Below are 26,302 nucleotides of genomic sequence, written 5' to 3'. Positions count from 1 at the left end.
AGCATGCATATTCTGGGGAAATATAGACAGCTGTTGTGAGGCAGCAGCCAATTATGTGTCTGCCCTTTAATCTCCAGTTGCATAGTGCACTGTGACATCATCTGGGTCTATGCCCCCAATAAAGCCCATGGAGTGCATCATGCTATAGCCATCGTATCTGTACTGTCATCTACTCCCATTGGTGCAGTACCTATGCTGTATACAACTGATGCGTTACAAATCTTACCTCCATTTCCAGCAGCCCAGAGGACAATCCTTAGACACTGATGCAATGGAGATAATAAAATCCAAGATGGAATGGGCTGCTGCTAGACGTCCAGGGCTGACTACAGAAGCAATTTGGGATGATTTTATCCATTATAGTCTTTTAAAAGTAAACGCTGCTTTCCATGTAATGCTTCTACATAAGCTGTGTGTTTGAAGGCTTGTTCTGTGGCAGTACCAAGTTACAACACTTGCAAATCACTGAATAGCATCCATCTACCCAGCTACAGTAAGCTTCATTTCGTCCATGCAATCTGAAAGCCAAAATATTATAACCAATTGTAAAATATTATAAAATACAGAGTTGTCTTTCTATCAATTACTCTTCATCTTCAAAAAGTTATTAAAGATCTATATCTATCTATCTGTCCTGTATATGTCACTTCTGAGCAGATGACTGGTGCAATACTGTTACTTGCATGACTGCATGTGTTGCTGATATTTATAGCATGTAGGAACAACTTGCTTTTGTATTACACTCTTCAGTTTGCACGTACAGTATTCAATCGAATGTTTAGCTACACCATGATGTACATTCATATTATTGATAGATCTGAAAGCTATCGTTTAGCATCTGTAATGCAATTGTTATATTTGTATGTACAATGAAGAGGATTTCTCATGTCATGTAATTTCAGGAGGATGTAAATTGTGTGCGGTTTGAATTCCCTGTGGAATAGAGGTGTATACATGTTTCTCTGCTGCCCTGAGCGTGTGACACAGTGTTTAACAAGTGCTAGAAAGCCGCTGTCATATAGCATTAGTGTGACTAGAAGCCAGAGAATGAAATCCCTTTATATGACCTTTTGTAGAAACATTATGTATGAAGGGGCTGCTTAGGAAGCTTAAATAATATATTCAGTCATGTTTTTAAATGCAGAAAGGAAATGCCAAAGTGGCTCTTTTTGTCAACACTTGCCCTTATTTATCTGAGTGTAAACAATTGATTCTAGCATTTAAAAAAAAACAAATTAATAGTAGGGTACACTAGCATAGTTATCGGACCATCATTCTAACTTAGCTGATCTTATTTCCTTCATTAATAATTGTACTTCTGGTGCAATGGAGAAACAGTAGATAGCACAAGCTGTATCTTATGAGTAAGTGTGTTATGGATACTGGAACAGCCCAGTGTATACTGCATTCATCACAGTTTATTACTAGAGAGGGAATCAGAGCAGCATGTTTCAGTAAGGCTTCCAAGTCTAAACAGTAGCAGAGCTATCCAATCAGATGTTTTAGGCTCATGAAAGCTGAGGGACAGTGTTGTGTACTACAGTCAGGCACAGCGCACATGGGTGCCATGAAAGCTTTCTCTTAGAGCTCTGCAGCTTTAAATATGCTGTTGATGACTTTACCATAATAATACTAAATAACAAAAACTAGGATAACTTGTGCAGTTAATTAATGCATAGACATCCAAACATCCTCTTAACTTTATCAGAGTTGCTTTTTTAATTGGTATTTTTTTTCAAGTATAGCGGTGCCATAATTAAAACTCACCCCCAAAGGTTGTTTGGGATCATCAAACTCATTTAACTTCTGAACTAATGGTGAGAGGCTGGGTAATTAAGTCGCTGAGCCACTTAGCCCCCTGCAAGCGTCTTTTAATTACCTACTCCTCTCCTGTTGTATGTTCAATCGAAGGATAGTGACGCAATGGTATTGTCACTTCTCGTACAAGGGTGGTCCAGTATTTCTGTGCCCTGGTCGAGGGTACACTTGCCTGTCAAGCTAATGTTACCAAACTTTGTATCATCTCAGATATTGTTAAATGCTGCAACCTTACCACCCCTCTATAGAAGGAACTAGCTGTGTTGCTCAGTTTTCAAAATCAATGCTTGCTTCATCAATCAACGCAAAAATAGGAGGAGTGGCAAACACCACTGCAGCAGCTAAGGTCATTTTAAAATGATCTAGACAGCATTCAGAACTGGGCAGACACATGGCAAATTACATTTAATATAGAAAAGTGTAAGGTACATCACGCAGGCAATAAAAATGTCCATTATAAATACCATATGAGAGACACTGAAATTGAAGAAGGAATCTATGAAAAAGATCTAGGAGTTTATGTTGACTCAGAAATGTCTTCATCTAGACAATGTGGGGAAGCTATAAAAAAGGCCAACAAAATGCTCAGATATATAGTAAAAAGTGTTGAATTTAAATCAAGGGAAGTAATGTTAAAACGTTATAATGCATTAGTAAGACCGCACCTTGAATATTGTATTCAGTTCTGGTCACCTCGCTACAAAAAGGATATTGCTGCTCTAGAAAGAGTGCAAAGAAGAGTGACCAGAAAATATCCTGGTTTAAAAGGCATACCATATGCAGACAGGCTAAAAGAATTGAATCTATTCAGTCTTGAACAAAGTTCAAAATTCTAAAAGGTATTGACAATGTCGACTCAGGGGACTTTTTCAACCTGAAAAAAGAAGCAAGGACGGGTCACAAATGGAGATTAGATAAAGGGGTATTCAAAACAGAAAATAGGAAGCACTTTTTTTACACAGAGAATTGTGGGAGCCTGGAACCACTCCCCAGTAATGTTGTTGAGGCTGACACCCTCAATAAGCTAATAACAACCAAGCGAGCAAGATGGGCCAAATGACCTTCCTCTCATTTGTAACCTTTCTTTATGTTCTAATCATGACTTGATTTCAAGAATCAGGCTTGAAGGACATGGAAAATAACTCTTATGGATCTGCAACGTATGGATCTGCAACACGGGCAAAACAATTACAAGACTACACGATGCCTTACTTGCTGAAACTTTTAACAAAGAGCAGTAACACGGTCATCTCTTTACATGTCATCTCTTTACATGTCTTGTTCTCTTTTGAAAATTCTGCCCGGCAGTGCTCTTTGACCTATGGTTCTTAGTAGCTGTTTGATCTCAAAGCTTTGTCAAGGAGCATCAACACCATGGCTATGATAACTCGTTATACAGCCTCATCACTCTCTGTGTAAAGAAGCGCCTCCTACCCTTTGTACTAAGTCTGTCTCCATTTTCCAACTGCGTCCTTTCTGTGCTATGCTTAAAGTATTGGCTAGGATTAACTTTGTTTCAGCCTCTTTTTAAAATGTTAAAGACTTCAGTCAGATACAGTCCTACGAGAGTAGAGACTATGGACTAAATTCTCAAAGCTCTTTACTCCAAATAGTTAGCAGGTTTTTAAAAAGAAAAAAGGAGAAACACACCCAATAAAGTTACCAAACCAGATTTAAGCAACTAAGACTTTTATCACAGAAAACTGAGCGCAGTCTTAATTGTTTCATAATCATTTTAAAACTGTAATGGTGTTTTTTTTTGTTTGTTTTTTTTTTTTAAGATAAAAATGATGCTAATAATGATTTGGAGTAAAGAGATTCTAGCCCTGTGTATTTTAGTGACAAAATTCAAACCCAGAAGTGAAAAGCTTTTATTTTATTTTTTCATTTTGTTTTCCCCAGAAATGGAGTTCTGCGAGCCGCCTGCCCTGATACGCCCTGGCTATCAGTCAGAGCTGCGTGCCGCACCCCAGCTCCCCTACACTATGGGGATGGGCTCGGACGTGGACACGGAGACGGAGGGGGGGCCCTCGCCAGACCACGCCTTGCGGCTCTGGATGAGAGAGATCAAGTCCGAGCACAGCTCCTGCCTGTCCAGCCGGGCCAACTCCGTGCTGTCCCTGACCGACACCGAGCAGGAGAGGAAGTCAGACGGGGAGAACGGTGAGAGCATTCCCAGTGCGGCTCCTGCCTGCTGGAAACGCCATCCGATAAGAGAGTCAATGTCTGGCATCTCAGAAACTGTAAAACTAGAGTGCAAGAGATTTTAAGTAATTGGGAAATAAAATTGGGAGCAAAAAGGGTAATAGACATGTTGAATGTTTTATCTGGGAGGGCAATTGGAGGAACAAAGGTTGTTCAATATATAATCTTGTTGGGTCAAAAAGCTTTTCAATAACAGAGAAATATAATTGTCTTTTAGTTTGGGACTTAGCAAACAGGGTCAAAAAGTGATCGGTGTAGCAGTCTTTCCTTTAAACACATGATCATTCTATTCATTACGCACAATTAAAAGCAGGCAGGTTGTGAATCCACACAACAGCAGTACAGTCTGCTGATGTTTTAACCCCTTAGAGAGTTATAGATACTTTGATTTACAGCCCTGCTGGTCAATGAATACAGTCTATGGGGAGAGATGGGGATGGTGTGAATAGCAGGTTTAGCTAAAGACAGTGCCTGCTAGTGTCTGCTAATCAGCAATGGGACTGAATCAGCTTCTTCTACATCTGGATGTGAACCCTGAGCGCTAGCCAGCTGTGGATTAAGCATTCACTCTGGCACAGCAAACACAGTGTAATATAAATCTGGTTCAGTCTGTGTGCATTTATCCAAAATCCAGTGAACCCTCTGTACTGCTGGTGAAAGTTAGTTTAAAATATGTGCCCTGTAATGAAACTGACAGAAACCATGCCCCCCCACATCATACATAATACGAAGGAAGAGATTCTGTGTTGAAAACAGCACTTATCTGTCTCCGAAAAGTTAGATTTTCCTGTGAAAGATATTCAGTCTTTGTCAACAACTCTAAATGCAGTCTTCCATGCACTAAGCACAATGTTCCTCCCTGGAATGATTATAAATGTTTCTGTGTCTCTATAAATCTCTGTGTCTTTCTCTTTCTCTCTGTCTCCACACATACACACACACACACAAGCTCACACACATAAAGTGGATGTGGATTTATTATTGATGCAGTATTCTTTTTCATCAGCACAGCAAAGTCTTGACTCCTTAATACAATCCAGCTGTCATGAAAGTAAACACTGTTGCAGACATGTCAGAACAATCAAACACAGGACAACTGTGGAAATGGAATTATGAATCTGAAGTCCCTTTTGTGTTGTTGTTTGTCATAAAAGGGCTTTTATGAACTCCTTAAAAGTCGAAGGCTTCAAAAAGAAATACCCAGCGTGCTTTTGTTAAGTGTTCGGGCTGGTGACTCAGTGAGGTGAGTGCGCCTGCGTTCATTTTCCCATTCAATGTTCAATCATATCACCAGGTTAGTGATTGTAATGCAAACTGAAGCAATCAGAGCTTGTGTATTCCTGTGCTGGGATGGTAGTGTAAGACTCAATGTGCTTATGTTTGTGACAGGCAATTAAAAATAGTGTGGAGCAAAGGGAGGTTCATCTCGAGTTTACCTTGGATCTTAACAGAAGCGCAGGAACTCCCCCCCCCCCCCCCCCCCCCCTTCTATCACTCAGCGACTTTTAGTTGAGCCTTCTTGGGGTAATAGAAAGAGACATCATGCACTACAAACACACAGCATCCATTGAGATACTGTATATAATGTAATTATCTAATCTTACTAGCATACAAAATGTAAAATATAAAACAGGGCAATAGATTTACAATATGTTTTTTTTGTGGCAATATTTATTAGAAATAACACCCCTACTTTTTGATTTAGAATATGTGACAAGGCTCCAACTGTCTGTGTCCATCCAATATACGGACAGCTGGAACCTTGCTCGACCAATCACATTGGTTGTTTCACATTCCATTGCCAGGCATGGATTATATATATATATATATATATATATATATATATAAAGATCCACTATTAAAGTTGACCTGCCTCACTATCACATTAATCAATAGCCTCTTTGAACTGAGAAATGCTTATAGGCTGACTGGATTATCGATTACAGACTAACTTGGTCACACCTGAGTGTATTCACACACACGCACGTGTAGCTGTCATTATGCAGACCTTGCATGGACTCTCATTAGGTGCAGATGCACTGTTCTGAACTTCACATGGTCATCGATCACCACCAGGGTGAACGATGAGGCTCAGCTTAATTATGATCAAAAGATTTCTCTTACACCATTACGGCTGGTTCCATTTTAAACCTTATTTTGTTCAAGGCCAGTAGATAGAAAAACAGACTACCCAAACCTAACCCTAACTTAACCATTTATTTTGTAAGAAAACTTAACAGTCTCAAAATCCTGCTAGAGATATATATATATATATATATATATATATATATATATATATATATATATATATATAACATTCCGGAAGACATAAATCACATTTTCATTATTACAACCCTTCTAAAAGTGTGGGATGTTAAATAAAAATGACAAATTCTTTGTCATAATACTTGAGGCTTGATGCTGGGGGCCTGTAATGTAGAGACATTTTATTTCAGTTCTGATATACAGTACTTTCTGCTCCTAACTACTGTCCTCTATTTCTGATTACAGCTGTATTTCAATAATATCCGTTAGCACTGACAGTTATTGCACAAACTGTAATAAATCAGTGTTAACAAAGAAATGACAGGATGAGTGTCAGGAGTTTCATGCATTCTTCTATGTATATGCCATCTGATATACATATCTCATATGGTCAAAATCAAGTTAAGTTATTACAAAGCAAAGCAGCATGACAAAAGCCAGAGCCTCCACTTAACATAATAATAATAATAATAATAATAATAATAATAATAATAATAATAATAATAATAATATATATTTTTTTACTGAAACTGTTATTTTCATTCAAATGACCTTCTGCTGCCCCAGCCTCGATGAACAAACAGTGTCATTCCTTTGGGGGCCCAGGCATATAATTCTCCTGGAAGCAAAATGATCTGTTTTTGTCACAGAACAATCAGGATGTATGCTTTAGGGCAAGTGCTGGCCGAAATCGGAAAAAATAACCACACACAAATGCTGCAATTCGATACTCAAAATAGCAGACAATAATTTACAGAATGACATAGAGGTGCCTATGGTGGTTTTGGAAAAAATAAATAAATAAATAAATAGCCGCTGCATTTTAAGGAGAAAAATATCATTGAAATTTATAACACTGTGCACTGACACACATACAAAATGGAGCAGCGTTCCAAATTCTAAGTGCTTTATAACCCTGTGTGACCCGGACTGACATTACTTAAAGTGGCCATTCTCTGAAACCAGCGTGGGTGGCTAAGTGAAGCATCAGCGTTATGAATTGTGCCTCTACTGTAATTAGCAGTGGGAGTCGTGATTAATTGGAATGGTGAATAAAAATGTGATCGGTCTTCTGCCATTCTCCAGTCTTTTAAATTCTGTGTTATACTGTACATTCCTCACGTCAGATTTTTGAAAACTAAATACATGCCTCTAATAGCAGTGAGACTCCAATCATGTTGCAGTGCCCAGTCAGAGTGGATTCAGGGTGCTCTCTTTCAGGCTGGGAAGCTCAAAGCGAGCAGCAGCAGGTGGCTTTAAGGGTTCTTTACCGTCCAAATCGAATGGTTAAGCATAATGAATTGAAGTCATGTCAAAATACCAATTACAGATATAACTTCTCCTTTTAATAAAGTGGATGAGCTTCTTTTTTTATGCTGGTTTTGTTATTAGTAATGTTTTATTCATGAGCCCCAGTCCGTGCTTCAGAGGCGGAGGTTGTTTTGAAAGTTTTTATTTGCTGGGTGGGAGGGGTCATTCAAACACTTCTGTTCCGTTTGATCTTCTCCCATCCAGACAGCCCATATTATTATTATTATTATTATTATTATTATTATTATTCATTTATTTGGCATACATCTTTATCCAAGGCAACTTATGTGTGTTACAGGGCAATACAGGGTTACAGTGCAAGATTAATATTTAAATACAGTTTACAGTAAGTGCAAATAATACTACTAAAATACAATATGAAATAGGATGCAACAAGTTAGTATTACAAGAAGTTATATCTACAATGACATATTAGCAGTGCAATAGTGCAAGGATAGCGCATCAGCTGCGGATCCAGTAACATGGTGCGTAGGTCAGGCGAGTCCAGTGTATAGCAGGAGGGGTGGATCAAGAGATCTACAAGTGCGCTGTTTTTTTTTTTTATAGTGTTCCAGCGGAACAAAGACCGCACTTTATAAAATACAAGCAGGGGGTCTGCTTGCCGCAGTGAAGGACCATGCTTCTTTTATATATCTTTTTGCTCTGAAAGATGAATTGCATTGCAAAGGCCTCTGAATCTTACCAGAAAGCACTATGAGATCAGGGGGATGAAAAGGATTACATTTTAAAATATTGACTTTGATAGATGTGCCGTGGCAGATCAGTAGATTATAGGCTTGTCTCCGGAGGCTTTGTCTGAAATTAGACTGGAGACCTATACGTGTTTTCTGTGAAGAAGATGCACCCCAGGTTGCTAATGTGGTTTTGAAATAAGCAATAACACTGAACTGGGTGTGCTGCCCTTGTGCTGTGTACTACGCCTCTCAACACATATGAGAAGTATGGGCGTAATCCACAGGGACAGCTCAGAGGGTGTTGCTGCTCTTAAACATGTCTATGAGGTAACAAGATCTAATCAGGGAATTATCTTACCTATCTCCTGGCCAATCAGAGCACCTGGTATTCTACAAGTCAAATATATGTGTTCAAAGGGGTGGTCAGAATGACTTAACCTGCTAGTGTACAGTTAATGATTCTACCCAAGCTCTTACCATGAGGACAGACAGTCTCCTAATGTGCCGTGCTGCCTCCTGGAGTAGAATAGCTGCAATCATATCAGATCAGGAAGTAAACCATGCTTTGATGTGTTTGTTGTGTTGTTGTGCACTTCAGTCCATTTTAGGGGCACTGTGGTTACAGTGTAACCCTGGTGTTGATACGGAAAAGTGGCTGGCTATTCCACCCTAAAACCTCAAAGTGTTTGAGCAAGTGCATGTCCTCGTGTTTCTATCTGCACAGAAGCACGGCAGCTCCAGATTGAATAAGCATAAGTAAAACAGAATAAAAGGCTCATTGCAAATCAATACCATATTGGTTGTAAAGTAGCAAATAGTGACAGATTATCCTCGGCAGAGTTGCATGGGTTTAATCTAAATGTCGTTTTTCTTTACAATATGAGAGCTCAGAGAGTAATTTACTTTCAAGGCATAAACCTGATGAAAAGAGCCCTTGTTTACCGGCCTTTGTGAGGCTATTTCTTTTAGCTCAGAAAAAAAACAATTTAATCTAGTGTCGGTGAAAAGCAGTCAAATGAATTCTGATTCAAATGAAGTCTTCTGTCGTTGTATCCTGAATATGTTTTATTTTCCTTTATGTTCTGTTATTATTTAATTATTTAGCAGATGCTTTTATCCAAAGTGACTTACAGAAATGATAAAAGTATATAAGTTGCATATATTAAAGTATGTACTACAGTTATTGGTAGTCATAGTCGTAGTAGAATTACTTAATTCATATTTGCATGTAAAGGAAATACAATTCTGATACAGCATCATGTTTTTCATTTTGAAGAATTGTAAACAAGATAGAACACACCTCGATATCTCAGCCTTCATTGTGTCAGAAGTGCCGTGCTGTTAGAAACTGAGTTTTAGGTGGTGTCAAGACAATTTAAAAAATGAAATTCAACAGACAGCAAAGAAGGAGGTGGCTCTTTAATGGCATGCCTTGGGCTTTTTGACTGATGTAAACGGACAGGCGAGCACAGGTGTGATGTATTGTAGTAGTGAGCACAGTTTACATGATGCTGTCAGCTTGTCACAGGTTTTACTTTTGAAAACTCAAATCTCATATAGAGCCAAATTCTGTGCTTCAGCGAGCAGGCACCATGTGGCTTCGAAGTTTACCGCTTTTGAAGACTTGAATGGATTTGAAGACTGAGGGTGTCGTAAGCGTGGGATGATTTTGTTCGCTTAGTGTAATGAGTTGTAAATGTATGTTGTAAAATTCCCCTAAAATTCACTTTGGAAGCACAAATTCTTTTCTTTCATATTTCTATTGTAAATTGTTTTAAACTGTACGAGTTATTATGTACAGTGGCCAGGTGCATTGTGGGAACCGTAGGGAGTAATACCGAAGTGAAATGTATTTTTTTATTCTCTATGAAAATTGCTGCTTGCATGGAGTAAGAGAACACAGGGAAAGACACCAAAAAGTAGTTAAAACCTGAATGCTGAGAACAGGCCTTGCGTCGCTCATCAAAAGAACAAAACAAACACAACGCAGAGGTAGTGCACACAGGCAGAGTTACATTATCTCCAGTAATGCTTTGGACACCTTGCTCATGGTACTGCATGATTCTTAAGCTAAAAACTGGTCATTATAATTCTTACTCTACCAAGAGCCTTAAGAAAGCACAAGCAGGGCCTGCAGGCCCCCTGGAATGATCACTGGTTAGCAGCACCAGAGGGCCCTCAGAGGCACCACGTGTTTAGATCTTTATCACCCATGCAGCTCAGTGATAAATGGCCTATTCCAGCGTCTCTCCAGCTGAGTGACGAGATGACACTGAATATCACAACCAGGCCACCAATCCTGCAGCATGTTGCCAGCCAGTTTAACACAAAGAGAAGCTACCCGCTCTCAGGGAGAGGAGGCTCTTCACTCACTGAAGATTATATTGAAGATGGACCGATATTATTGTGACAGCCCTGTTGAAATCTATCGGCAGAGTACCTGTAGTTGCTTGTCCTTTTTTGTAATGGTTCCTTTATGATATTGGTTTGGCTTCACCTTTATTAAGACATCTAGTAAGAATAAATATATGTCGGGGATCATTGTAACAACATTTTGCACATTTAATGTTATGCATTTTGTTTGAGCATATGTCTGTCTGTCTGTGTGTGTCTACAATGCATACCATCCTATCTGTTTCAGGTTAGTTGGTAATACAAAAAAACACATTCACAGTAAATTAAAAACACTGCATTTCACCAGTGCCTTTTTTGTGAACATTTTCTACACTCATGTGGAGCTGTGCAGCTACTCTAATTCATTAGGAACAGTACATTCAGGTAAAGGAAGGAGGGTGCACTGTATTGGTTTAGTGTGTCAGTTATAAATGACATTTTCAGAAGGACTCTCTGAGCTTTATCACTGTTCAATACGGTTATCATTTTCTGCTGAAATTGCCAGTGAACTAATGCAGTACAGAGGACAGGCCATTTTCTCAGCTCCAAAGAGTGCCAAGCAACTCCAGGCTTTGAATTTTTCAAAGGCAGGAGTGCCACGGAATTACTATTCTATCCATTAACACTGGGCAGAACTCAGAGGAGCTATCAGCCATCAGTCAATCTTGGTGCTGACTTAAAAACAAGAATCCTTTGTGATAAATGATTCACTCTCCTCTGGCTTGAGCTGGAGGGTAGGTTCCCATTGTGTTATTACTAGACACCCTGATTTTAAAACACTCTGCAGTAAAATTCTTCCCTCAGATCCGAGTGGCAAGTTTTTTTGGAACTCTTAATTAATCTTCCAGCTCTTTCATTTCATAGTTGTTTTTTTTCACTTGTAAAATGGCTTTTGTCGGACTGGGATAGCAACCAGCTATTAAATGACTGGGATTGTAACAAAGGACAAGATGACCAGAGACAGGGAGTTCCTTTCCTGAAAAGATAAAGGAACTACAGTGGGAAGCCTCTATATTACCTCCTATCAGAGAACTGGCCCCATGCCAGAGATGCTAACACTTGCTTTAAAGATTTATGTAACTTTTTCAAATCCAGCCCTTCGTACTCATTTGTGAAAAGGTCCTGCATTATCAGTTTCTTATAAACAATCTCAATGAAGTGATGCCTGGTACAATTTTAAAGGTGTGCTCATTTCCCAATGCAGAGCTAATGTATCACGTCACCAATGTGTCACTCCACAGCTCTCGCTTAACATCCCATTCTAATGAATTAAATGTGATGATGTGACAAAGTTTCTATGAAAACATGTTGTAAGATGTATTGTCATTATTAGTAATAGTAGTATAAGTACAACAGTGACAGATCTTCATTTAAAATGTATAACTGGGAGATATTATTATTTGTTCTCATATTCTGAGTGGGATTGCTAAGAAAGAAAACGAGCTCAAGATAACCGGAGAGCTGCAGAGGTTCAGTACGATCCTTCTATTCATTTTTAATATTTCAAGGGAGCGCACATAGCATCTGATAAATCCATATCTTTGACTTCATTTACTGACTTCAATCTAAAGTGTCGACATTGGGCTTGAGAATCTCTGAGCATCAGTGAAGGTGTCTTTGAGAGTGGATGGAGCTGAAAAAGGAGGGTGTGAGTGTGCGTGTGTGTGTGTGTGTGTGTGTGTGCGCGTGCGTGTGTGTGTGTGTGTGGAGTGGGTGGTTATTAGTCCACATTAACCATGAGGGTCACCCTCAGTGAAGCAGCAGACTGATTATTTAAACGTGATGCACTGGTGGTTCAAGGTGGGAATGGATGGAGTTACATCCATGCAGCTGCATTGCTTCCAGCTCAGCCAAGTCCCCTCGTTTGACCAGGTCTTTTTAATGGGAATGCAATGCAAGGTAAACCGGTTCTGTGTCTGCACCACAATGCAATAACGGTACCATCTCTGTTGTTATAGCTTGTAATCCTGTGGTTCTTCTGCGATTCCTGAGGATGTGCATTGCTATCATAATAATGTCGAGATTACATTTTTATTTTTGCTTTTTTTTTAAGGTGAAACAGTAGCGGCTCACTGAGATATAGGCTCCTCAGCCTCTTTGGACATAAAATAATAAAATGTAGGGATATCTCACCTCCAATTTGTTTACCTTTCATTGTAATGGGATTTATACTTTGTATATGTATATTAATGCATAGCACAAACCCTTATAAATGAGTCTGTGGCAGGTTAGGTGTACATATACATTTGGATTCTATCTGTAAAATATTTTTTATAATCACTTTACTTGTTGCAAAGCTACAGAACATAAGAATGGAATGTTGGTAACACTCTTTCAGCCTCTCACACATGTTTTTGTGCCCTTAAGCGGTTCTGAGGCATTTTATAGGATATGTGTTTTCAAGGAAAGGAAAATGTTTGTTGTTGCAGAAGAAACTCAGGGTTTGATAACAGCGGGTAAAGGAATAAATAGAAAAAAGCTATTCAAAAACACAAGAATAAGAGGACCACTGAAAGCAGGTACTGTGTGAGGTTATCAAAACATTGATTTAGTTCTAAAAAGGCAACATTTGTAAGAAACTACGACAAACATAAAGATACATGTTTAATACAATGTGATACTTCTTTCTACTTAATAATGGTTACAGATATAATTTAAAATAGATATATGCATAGTTATGCTAATGCTTCAAGATATCATTTATTGGATTAAGGCCTTTATTTTTCACTATGGCAGCAATGAAAACTGCCAGATTGCGGTACTGCACGGTCCTTGTAGATGGACAGAGAATCACTGCTGGGATCCATTACTTGGGGAGCTGTCCTGTTTCTTAATTGGTGGAGCTTATTCCATGCTTTTTTGGAAAGTTTGCAAACAGTTTAATTATGTGTAGAAGTCACATCAATAGTCTGTCTGTGCCTTGCTGTACTTGACGGACACCTTTCTTGTTCCTGCTTGTATTCACTTTCTATTATGTAGCAAATGGAGAGCATGTTGCCTTCTAACAAGATACTGTCTGTGTCATCTGCTTCTCAAAGTTGCCAGCTCTGATTTAATTCAGCTTGAACTGAAAAATAAATAGTTTTAGTATAAATTACAGTGACTTTCCTGTGATCTATCAGAAGGAAAATTTACATCAACGTTAAACAGAGGAGAGGAATCAACCCCTGCTTTGTTCCCCGTAGATTAAAGGCGACAGTATTGAAGTGACAACAACTCCTGGCACCTGGGCTTTGCTGAATGCTGTTAACGTTAAAGGCAGCTTGGATGAATGTTTCTGCTGCACCTCATCTTTTTTCTCTTGTTGTTGTAGGATATCTGAGCTGCTGTTTCCTTTTCATGACTGTAGCCCTGGTGAGATGAGCAGCTGATGAACTAGACTTGTACTGCATAGCAAATAAAGCTTTCTATCAAAGACATGATCCTGAAAAGGGGAAATAGCAAGCAAACACATAGATACCTTTTGTACAAAGCATTGGCATTCTCTCCAAAACACACTCGCTTCCAACATGTACCAAAACGTGTTGAAGGGTAGCACATACATGGAGGTGTAACAAGGGGAGGCTTGGCATTAACCAGCGATCATGCAAGTGAGCATTTTAACCACTGCACTAATGAGCCAGGCTTTCTTGCTAGAGCAGTTATAGACCTTTTAACCTAGTCTCACCTGCAAGTGTCAGTGCCTGCAACAGCAATGCACCTGAGTCAAGACAGTAATGAAGAGAGCAGACAATACTAGAGAGCACAGACACAGTACGCCACGAGCCTTGGTCTCTCTGCTTTTTTTGTATTGTATATATTTGCTGATAGCAATATGAATTAATAGACCCATACCTTTTTTCCCATACAGTGAAATAGTTTTTACAAGGTATAAAGCTAATTTCCATCCCCTGTTCAATGTAATATTTAACCTTGCGATATTAGGAATACGCCTTTCCTCTAAGCAGCAGGATTGAGCTGCTGTGGCTGGCACAGAATCAAGGCTTCCTCTCTAAATTCGCGGAAAGCAAACGTGGAGCCGTTAGGCATTGTCATATCAGCAGCTGCAGGGTTACAGGTAGTCTTCAGGATGTGTCTGCACTGTGAGATATTCAATGGAAAAATGAGCCAGCCCTGTCATTTTCTCATGCTATTCCCCTACCTTATATTCTTATATGGAAATCGTCTGCCAGTGGTATCCGGTAAGTCGATGTGCGTAGCCCTATGCAAACACTGGCCAGTTGTCTTTTGTTTTAATTCAGTACAGCGCACACCCTAACTCCCCTGGCAACTGCTTGTTTGTTGGCTCATTGACATGTGTTACAGCTGCTGTCCCATCAACGTCCCGCTGACGAGGTGTGAAGGGCTGACACTGCAGTGAATAAGGGGATGAGTAAATGTGGGATTAAGTTGTAATAACACGTAGCCCTTGTCTGATTTCGACTCCTAGCCAGCAGGACAGCACACCGGATTTCTTGAAACCAGGGTGTGAGCAGGTAACCCAATTAGAGGAAGAAGATAAATAGAAATAGTACTGTGTGCTACTTGTGAATTATACATTTCTTTGTTGTGTAATCTGTAGATTGTGTTTCTGCCTCATTTTTATAAAGATTTGTACTAAGCTATCAATCTTCCAATACAAAAAAAGCTAAATATCTATTTCCCAATGAATGATTATTAAGCAACTAGCTTAGCAGATGGATATCTGTCTACCCCAAAGGTGATTCTATTGAAACTTAGGAACTCGTTTTGGTGAGTTGTATAGATTTTGGAGGCTTACTATGTTTTTTATTTAGTTTGGTTTCTTCTCTGTTGATCCAGCTCTGAAAGGAGATTTATTCTATTTATTGAGGTAAATGACAAAGAATAGCAAATCATTATTGGAGTAGAGATTTAGAAGCTTTGTGTGCAAAAAAAAACCCAAAACCAAATACGGTAATGATAGCTGCAAACAGAATAGCAAGCGGTTTGTTTTCTTGATGTTGAATGAAGCTTGAATGATCCTGGCAATGTCAAACTTACAAGAAAGACATCAGGAACAAGCATTATGTGTGTGGCTCTGCCTTAGCCACATGGGATTTCACATAGAAGTATATGACTAATTCTGACCAAACAGGTGTGGGTTTCATTTGCAACAGCATATTCCCAATTTGCTTGTAACAGATGATTTACAGGTTGTTGAAAGGCAGTGTAGAACCATCACTGATATATATAAATAAAAAAAAAAAACATACTGATCACCCTTCTTTACTTACTGCGTCGCTGAGAATCTTAAACCTTTCAATAGGGTTGCTTCAAAAGCTCTGTATTTATACTTTGCAGTTTACTTCCCAGCACCCATTGGAACACTAAACACTGTTGAGCACCAGCGACAGTGACGCACTGGTGTGGTTTAGGTGAGTAAGCGTAAAAGCGTTTTATATCTTTTATAGTGATTGATTGAGAGCTTCAAGATGAATAGGCTGCCTGGAACAGCGGTATCACACAGTGGTTCCATTGCAATTCATTCCAGTTGGGAGCCGTATGTGTTAGCATCTCATTTCAGACACAGGTGTGCTTAAGCATCAGCAATATACTCTTCATTACATAATGGGGTGTGTGTTTAAAGTGCATGAGCATGATTAGGATTCACGTAATTAGATGTTCTGTTACCTCAACTAAAAATAAGGAAGATGAAGGTTTACGATTGATTATATTTGGATGAATTTTGATTTTTTTTTTGCTTGTCGTGCTTAATGGCAGATTTGCTGCTCAAAGTGGTATGGAAAAAGACTGGATAAGGTGCAAAGGTTGGAAGAAGTAATTAAGAAATATTATTGCCCTCCAGGCAGTGGATTATAGTGCTGACACAAAGTTGTTGTAAATGCCCATTAAAAAATTCAGCATAAAAATTCAAAGTAACGCTTGAATGAAACCGATGACAGTCCAGAACAAGATCTTTTCAGCTACCTGGTGCAGACCATGCATACAATACAATAAATTCAGTAATTACAGTTAAATTGAGATGTCTGCTTAGTGATCACTGTAATCAATATTCTTTCTGGGACAGAAACTTTTGGCTCTACATCAAATGTGCTCTAGACACTAGCGTATGACAGACAGGCCTGATAAATGAGCTTCCAGCTAAGAATTTGTCAGTGGATGATGTAGTCATAAATTGATAATTAATGATAAAAAAAAAATAATAATAATAATAATGTACCAGAATATACAGCAAAACAAAGTTGACTGATGTGAATGCTAATTTGACTTGAAAAACTCATTTATAAGAAACTATTGTTTATAATTAAACGTCATTAGCTGGGTAATAAATATTTTTTAAGCTATGAAATATCTGATGCTATATTCTGATTAACCTGATATCTATTTGTAAGTATTTTACTTATTACAACATGACAGATAATCTTGTGACCCATGTGCGTTCTGAAGCTGGTCTGTGTCTTTTGATTCGGATCATGGATATAAAGTATATTTTGTCAAGAGCGCACACACGTTATCTTGGACTTATATACAGCACTGATTCATAAACTCCATATACTCCACAATGATAGAACTGCAAAGAGTAACTGACCGCTTGTGCTTCGATTACATCAACTCCTCTATACTGAGTGTGGCTCTGTAGAGACATGTTATTCGACGGCACCAGGGATAGAAATAAGACTCCCATTGCATAGCAGTTTGAGCCATTCCTGGTTTTACTATGGATTTAATAAGACACACCTGAGCTTGTTACCAATACACTGTGACTCGTAGTAAAACCTGGAATGGGTGAAATTGTGATGCAATAGGAGTCTTATTTCCATCCCTGGGTGGCACTATAGCACTGCTATGGCTAGGCTGTATATTTTTTGATGGTTTAATGCAGTTCCAAGATAAAAACAAATATATTATGAAGTGTTTCTACATGATTTTTCCATTTTCTATCTCTTTTCCCTTTTCTTTCTCTTCTCCTCGTCCCTTCTTGTTTCTGTTCCTTTCTCCTCTCAATTAGCTCCCTCGCTGATCATATTGGGAACTATGGCATTGCCTCTTGCACCTGTCTCAGTCAATCAGAGAAAGCTTGCGTGACTTCAAGGTCTGTTGTATGAACCATGCCTCTATTTTATTCAACAGAGTGCATGGAGGCTGCTTCATTGTTTAGACAATAGTTTAGCAAGGCTTTTTTTTTTTCTTCCTTGTTCTTGTTAGAGCGTTATCAGTATTTTGTATTGTTTCTAGTACATAACATCATTGTTAAATTGTGTTGTCCAATCAAGAATTGTGGTAATTTGGCAAAAGACAGGATGACCATGGTTTAGTTCAATGTTCACCGGGACACGTTGAAACAGTTTACATATATATATATATATATATGTATATTTTTAAACTCACATTGCAGTGCATTCTGGGACCTGTAGTCTTGCATGTCTCAAAGGAAAGGGACTTGCACTTGGCTGCAAAAAATAAATAAAACAAACAATAAATAAAGCACAACTATCCCGTAAAATTACAATTCATTTAAAAAAGATACTGGATCTGGATGTGTTAACCTGACAATAGTCTTGCTTTTGGTTTGTTTTTGGTAGAATCAATTTATGTTACACGTGGTTCTTCTGCTGAAGGAGAAAATGACCTTGATTGTTAAAGTAGTCTAAAAGGACCTGTGAGTGACAGATTGCATTAGGTCTGCTTTAGTAACACACGTGGCACATCTAATTCACTTGTGTTTATTTTTACCAGCAAGAAGGTCTGATTGTTGCTTTCATGCCAGGCTGCAGTTCATTCTCCTGTTGCTTATACAGGCAGCAACCCTGAGCTGCAGAAGGAGACAATAGTTCTTAAAAATAAGAAACAGTATTTTTTTTTTAATTCCAATTTTTCTTTTTCTTTTAGCTTTTACAATTGTACAATTAAAACCACAACCATTTTCTATCTCCTTTTTTGATTTCTGTTTTATTAAATGTAATGGTAAACTGTTAAGTGTGTGTGTGTGTGTGCGTGCGTGCGTGCGTGCGTGCGTGATGCGCTTTGGGATCCGTGTGATGAAAGGCGCTATAGAAATGTGTATTGAATTGTAATTATATGGGAAATAAATTACATAGCAAGCAGTATGTATGTAATATATATATATTACACACAATATACACACAGGGTGATTAGAAAGTAAGTTTACCACATCAATTATATGGTGCATTGATGTCATAAACTTACTTTCTTATCACCCTGTATATTATGCTGCGTTGTGGCGCATATTCAGAAATTGATTCAGATAAACATGCAGTGTGGGAAGCTTCTGAATGAACAAAACTGATTTGTGTTAATGTGCTGAGGAGATAATCCATAAAGACTTTGGCTTTTAGTTGTTTATAGAAAATGTATCTTGTACTCTATGTCCCTGAAGTTCGCCCATTGAAAAGACGGGACAAATGAAAACCAGGGAGCAGTTGCTGGCCTTGGATGATTCCCAAGGGCAGGTTTAATTTATTATTCCACTGGAAAGAAAGTACTTTTAGGTGGAAACTCAAACAGCTTCAGAATAACAAGTCCTTCACCATTTGTTCTGCAAACAATGCTGATAAAATGCCTGTATGATGGATGGGGAATTCTGCCAGCTTGAATCCGCAAAAAAAAAAAAGAGAGAATGACGAATATCTATCAGCAACAGTTCCATTCCATTATCAAGTTTATAATAGAATGGCACTTATCAATCTGAAATGTCAAGCTTGATAATGGATTGACCTCAGTCACTCTGTGCTGAATGTTACTTACATTGGCTGAAAGCACGGAGGGCATGTGTAGAGATGGCTTTTACTTTACTTCTGGTTTTCCAGGGAGATAATTGGTTTTGCAGTAATTGGAGTAGCGATTTACAAGCTACATTCCTGCAACCAACATGGTCCTTGCATTTGTTTCTGGTTACATGCTCTTACATTTTACTTGAAAAGATTGCACAAATACTTGACAAGAATGTGTAATATTGATAAGAATGCATAAAAATGGTAATGTGGTAGGCATATTTATCCAGAGATGAAAGAATAAAGAGATAAATAAATCAAAGTGTGGGACAATATCATCTGTAATGTTTTTCTTTTAAACTTAGATAATGGTCCTCTGTCAAGATATCAGAATGAACATTTTACTTTCTGTTTATATATAAATGAGTCACACTAAATAGATGTCAGTTTATATATAAATGAGTCACACTAAATAGATGTCAGTGGAAGATCCAATAACAGAGGTCATATGATTCAACTTGCATTTCAAGTAGTGAGTAATGTATAGCAACTTAAGTAGTTTTCGATCAAAAATTGTATACGGTTCAAATTCAATTTTTCAATTTTGGAGCTTCGGGTGTCAGAAATGAAGCAATAGAGTCTCGATTAGTGGGCATTGACGTCTGATAATTGACCACTCATGCATTGGTTGTCCGCCTTCTCTCACAATTCTAATTTGCTGTGTGTAACTGCTTTGCTTCTGCTGGGCACAAAAGCTATATTCATATCATTGGTTGTGAGTGGTTAATACAACAACAACAAAAAAATGTTTAATTGTTATTTTAAGCAATGCCTTGGTGGTCAACTACTGGGAGTTTAATGGACCTTCCTGATTTGTGGACCTCTGAAAATGTTCTGAGAATTTCTTAAAACCGTAAGAAGCGAACATTATTATGAAGAATCTAATTAGGGGCTAGTGCTCAGCTTGTTTGACCTGTTTTTTCACAGAATATTGAGTAGCGTATCCTAAAAAAAAGTAATCACTTTTCAATCATGGTTCCTCCCAAAACATAATAATGTTTGAATCCATTTGTATTTAGAACTATGTTTTACCTTTGCAAGAGTAGGATTTACAAAGATTATCTGATATGGAATTACAAATTGAGCATTCATAAGATAACAGAATATTCACCTTGCCCTTGTTTTTTTTTTTTTTTTATACACTCATTAAGTGAGGCTTACGCAAAAGCAGTTATGCTCTACATTATAATCAAGCATGGCATCAACTGCATACCCTTATAAAACTGTACTGCAGTACAGTAGAAGCATAGAAAAGTGTAATAAAACAAAGGCACTGTAAGAATTGTATGGTAGAGCATATTAAAAAGCATGGTAAACCATGGTTAACTGTGGTAAATGCAAAACTAGCATGCAGATTGACCCTTTATAAGGGTAAACCATTTCTTAAATTGGCAAGTTTCTATTTTTAGATGCAATTAACCTAAACCAGTATGTAAACCAGTGGGCTATCCCTATCAATTTGTAATCCTTTTAACAAGAGATAAGGGTGGAATATGTCAAACCAGGTGTTATAATGAGTAGGGATGTGTGATGATCGGCAGGCTTGCGGGCTAGCAGTGATGTTCTCATTTAAACCAATATCTACTATACTAGAGCCTCTGGTATCCCCGCGTGTGTTAATGACCATTACGCAATTTCCTGAGCTTCGAGAAGAGATTTTCCTCGCTTCACTTCTCACTGTTGATTGGGGTATTCTGATTATGAGAGCTTATGCTATTAAAAATGGCCTCTCTGGGTTCAGAGATGTTAATAGACTTGTTCGGGTACTGTACTGCCTGGCAGGTTTATCACCAGAAGAGTAGAAACGTCATTGACCCTGCTGGCTTTCAGACCCAGAAACTCATTAAAAGGTCTTCATGCCTGGTTCCGGTCACAGCCCAGGAACATTGTGTACAGACCTGGCAAGCCATCTGAAGTAGTCACTATCATTGCCGGTATTAAAAAGATAGCATACTGGTCTGTACAGTTTTCATTTATTTATTTATTTAATTATTTATTTATTTATTTATTTAAGAGATCAAACTCTAAAATTCACTGATGAGAGTTTCCATTAAAAAGTATCCCTTCATTTTATTGACTTCTGTATACAGTACAATATGTAATAATAATGTACTTAGTGAAGTGAGGCATGGCTTGCCCCAAAGCCCCTTGTCCCCAGCTACCCATCAATCAAGACGTGTTTCTCCAACCAGCTCCCCAAATGCCACATATGTAGTTGCAATTTTAAAACACAGATGTTAATGAATTTTCAACTGATTTAGTGTGCCAGTAGCATTGCATGTGGCACTGTGTTCTTTGAATCAGTGATAGAAGAATGAGTATACAGTGCTGACTAGTCAATGCAGCAGCAAAGAACAGGCTGCAGTAGACATTGCAATACAGGGGTCAGCCCTGTTCTTTTGGAGGCACAGGAAGCGGTTTGTTTGATGATTATGTATACAAAATACACACATCCTATTTGCATACGAGTCTCAGCATCACTTGCTATGCTCCACTGTGTTTCAGTGGAAACGTTGGCCTTCAGGGTAGATAATTCCTAGAAAAATCCTGGTGTAGTCTTATGTTCTTTTATATAGGAAATGCCAGTTCAGATTATTTAAAAGATACACAGCTAGAACAAAGATACATATATACTGGGCACAATAGTCAAATAAATAAATAAATACATAAATAAATACATAAATAAATGGCTTGATCTTCTTGAGATTTCATCCAAAACACGGAACAGTTTACGAAAGTTCATTTTGTTCAGTACTGCAGGCGATTGCACGCTAATGCATTACTCCCGGCGTCCCAAGGAACCCTGTGTGCATTATAAAAGCTTAGCACAGCTGGACTCTCCCAGCTGAGCTCCTGTTGCCAGCATGTGTGAGATTTACTTATTACGCCTCTCCGTATGGGGCCCTGTCTCCCAGTCCATTAATACAGACCCAGCACACTCTCTCAGCCCTCTGGGATGGCTGTGGTCACTCACGCCATGTGCAGTAATCGCTTCCAGCAATTAATCTTGCTAACTCATGGATTTCACTTGACTTTCCACTAGGCACCTGTTGTTGGTGTTTTTCAGACTTCCTACATAACTCAAGTTTGTCTTGACAATAAATACTTTAGCTTGCCAGTGAACATACTATATGGAGTTACATAAAAGAAAACATTTTGTCAGATCAACAATTTGTCAGTGTCTTACAGTTAAGATATATAAACACAACTTCAGGAGGCTGTGTGGTCCAGTGGTTAAAGAAATGGGCTTGTAACCAGAAGGTCCCCGGTTCAAATCCCACCTCAGCCACTGACTCATTGTGTGACCCTGAGCAAGTCACTTAACCTCCTTGTGCTCCGTCTTTCGGGTGAGATGTAATTGTAAGTGACTCTGCAGCTGATGCATCGTTCACACACCCTAGTCTCTGTAAGTCGCCTTGGATAAAGGCGTCTGCTAAATAAACAAATAATAATAAAAATAATAGTCATCAAATATGTATTATCATTGGTTGTAACTATATGTGTATAGCATGAAGGAACCCAAATAATATCTAAGCATACTTAGGACCATCACAAAGCATTTGCCCCAGTGCTATGTTTATGGCATAAAAATAATAATAATAATAATATGCCAGCGATTAACTTGTGAACATTAAAAGAGTGAACGACCCTTATGAACGAAGCTCGCCATGCATATTTCTTTTAAGGTTGATGTTGTTCTACAGCAGCACTGATTGTCACACCCTTGTGGCAGGAAAACCTGCTCCTTTATCATTCATGCACTCGTTCATCCAACCAAAGGTCATTTTAACAAACCCTCTCCATCATGTGCTGTGTAATCATCCTGCAAAGCTGAAGAGAGTCCACTTGGGCATTGGCCCCTGTGAGTCTCCAGCAATAGAAGCATGCAATGAAAATGCCTCCCAAATATACACAAGAGATGCATTTCACAGGTGGGGGTAATGGGGTAATGCAAAATTCATTTGTAGTGTCTTATTCGTTTATTTCAATTATGTCAAAGATGCAAAAAAAATGTACTTCATTTCAATAAAAATGAATGGAAGATATCGAATAAACGCCAATAAGTGTTGGTACATGATATAGTTTTGTACTGTATAATGTTTAAAAACAATTGAACGGATTTTGTTTCCCACGATATTATTCCGGGGAATAGGTGTATTTGAACAAAGTGGGTGTAAAACATACAGTTGTACAAATAAATGCTTCATGCATGCATGCGTTACTAATATTTATTTCTGTGAAAAAATAACACTGTGGCAGAACAGAAAAAAGCGGCTTTGTTGCAACCTTGCATCAATCTCGGAAACCCCAAACTAAAGACTTTTTGTCCCTCTGCAGCTTTTTATCAGGGCATCTTCATCTTGTTTCCGTAGTGTCAGGTACTGTATGTATGACTCCTGCCATCCTGAAGCTTTGATGTTGAATAAATAATCTATGAGTTTAAAGTATTCCACATTACACAACCTGAAACATTCAGTTCTGAAGCGTCTCTCAGATAGAAACTACTTGTGCTTGCTTTTGCTGACAACACTATCGGTGAGTTTAATAAATCTCATTCGCTCAGCAATTTCACAAATAAAACCCAAGGTTAGAGGTCTGTGCTGTGGTTCATTTCATGAATCAATGCAAAATAAATAACACCGTGTAACAATTTTTTTTTTTTTTTTGGTTCCTGGGTAGTAAGTGTTATTTCCTAATTGCTTATGCCTCAAAAGTATAGAAAATGGCTATTATTCCCCACTAACTTTGCTTTTGTGACCAGGACAGTGATATTTTAAAATTTACCTATTTTCCAGAACATTCCAGATAGATTCAGTGCTGAGTAAACTTGGAGTAACTTCTAGAACTTTCTAGAACTTTCCAATAATATAAATAGTAGTATAAATACAGGGGCCTTAAGCCCACCAGTTCAGTTTAGTTCCAACGCCGCTACCAAGGACAGTATAACGAGAACATGATGGGAGACTACATTTGGGGGCTGATTCGTGAAAGTGATTTACAGTATAATCGTAAATCTCGAAAATCTACTCACTTCTAAATCTTTTGTAGTCATTTTTGTATTACTTTAGTATAAATACATGTTAATTTGGATTCATATGTTGTTTTTTTCTGACTTTACGTGAACGAAAAGACACAAATTCGCCCGTTTTCTCATTGGAAATAGGTAAATTTCAAAATATCACTGTTCTGGTCACAAAAGCAAAGTTTGTGGGGAATAATAGCCATGTTCTATACTTTTGAGGCATAAGCAATTAGGAAATAACACTTACTACCCAGGAACAAAAATTGTGTTACATAGTGTAATTAAATATAACAGTTAAAATCCGAACGCTCCAAGCTTGTTTTTTTTTTAATCCCAAATTGGGAAGCTAATCCAGTGGCTGCGTCCAGAGTAATTTTAAATAAGTAAAGGATCTAGGTGAATGGAAATGGCTGCTGTGCCCCAAATTGGCAGAGCAATAAAGGGAATGGGGGGATTACCTTTAAATGATTCTTTGTTCTAAACTAAAAGCAATGGGTCTGGTTGAGCAGAGTATAGACTATGAAGGGCGTTTTCTAGACCACAAGGGCTATTCCCATGAAAGTGCAAAGCAGGTCCAGATAAACTGTCAACAAACACAGCGCTCTGCAGACCGGCAGGGTTTCCTTAATGCATTTGCTAATCCAACAGAGAGATGAACCACCGAATATATTACATCTGCAGCCAGCCTTCCTTCCTCCTGTAACGAAACTGAACTCCCATGCAGTTTGCATGAACTGAAAATGAATGTTGACTGCATCAGCAGAGGACCACATGAGCTGCACTGTACCAAAGCCCTCAAGCTGCCACACCCACTTACTGCCAAACAGAACTTCTCTTTCAGCTCCGTGTCAAACACTCGGCACAGAAGCTCCAGAGCAGAACTCTCCATACATTTTCTTTTTTCAATTGGAAAATATATCTGGATCGAAAAATAGCTTGCCTGCAATTTATATATTTTTGTCTGTGGTTGTCAGCATGGACACAAGATTCAATGCCTATCTATCCTTAGTTTAAATATTCTGTTAAATCAAGCAGCTACTCTTTAATTCTCCTGAATCCATTTGCCATCACTTTAACTCTTATCAGCGCCTGTCGTGCTCTTCACCTTTGGTGATGGCAGATTCATTAAGTCATCGAGTAAAGCTGAAACATTCTGCCCAGCGGGAGATAGATAGCTTCCTTTTTCCCCGGCCATCTTCCATTAGCCAGTCGTAAGACTTGCCAACATACATTTCTAATTGACTCACACTTGTGTACATAGTAGGCTGTTTCAAGCTTAGCATCACTTATATAACACAAGCCACCAGGGGGACTCCATTGTGGGCTCATGCAGCCCAAAGTCCTCCCCACTTCTTCCACCGTCTGACTACCTGTAATGCATTTGTAATGCACTCTATCATGGATTGAATCGAGACGGTCAAGGTATCTTCCTGTGTCATCTAAGCCTGCTATCTGCAGATCATAATACAATTTGAAAATCGTTTATTGGCAATTGCAAAAAAGGAGCAAGGTGTGGTTGATAACCTGGAATCTGGACAGGAAAATGGGTAAGCAGTTTAGCAGTCTATGATTATTTACTATAGTGAGACATTGCTGCAGCAACCTAATAGGAATTGGTCCCAGACAAAAGAAAAAAAACATACGAATATAACATAGGACCTCAATGAGAAGACAAGTTGATTACATACAATGCTGATGGGAGAAGGTTTCTGATAGGGATCTACATGCATTTGTGAACAAACTTGTTCTTTGAATATTAACATTTGATTGAAGCTTAACTAATTCCCTCCAAGCGTGTGTTTTTGTGTAAATGTGTGGGTGGCCGTCTGAAAATGACA

At 38.4% G+C, this 26,302-nt stretch overlaps 1 protein-coding gene across 2 annotated transcripts in view; it reads left to right on the top strand.

The window, feature by feature from the left end:
* The window catches only part of LOC117412171 (teneurin-1-like), a 159,877-nt gene that overhangs the window by 44,434 nt on the left and 89,141 nt on the right, over positions 1–26,302 (top strand). For both annotated transcript variants that reach the window (XM_058989491.1, XM_058989490.1), the window contains exon 3: positions 3,721–3,981. In XM_058989491.1, coding sequence (XP_058845474.1) covers positions 3,721–3,981 — 261 coding nt within the window. The remainder of the gene's footprint in view (positions 1–3,720; positions 3,982–26,302) is intronic.

The sequence above is a fragment of the Acipenser ruthenus genome, chromosome 16 (genome assembly GCF_902713425.1).
Source record: "Acipenser ruthenus chromosome 16, fAciRut3.2 maternal haplotype, whole genome shotgun sequence".
Taxonomy (NCBI): domain Eukaryota; kingdom Metazoa; phylum Chordata; class Actinopteri; order Acipenseriformes; family Acipenseridae; genus Acipenser; species Acipenser ruthenus.
The sequence above is the reverse complement of the archived record's forward strand: the minus strand, read 5'-3'. Positions and strand labels throughout refer to the sequence as shown.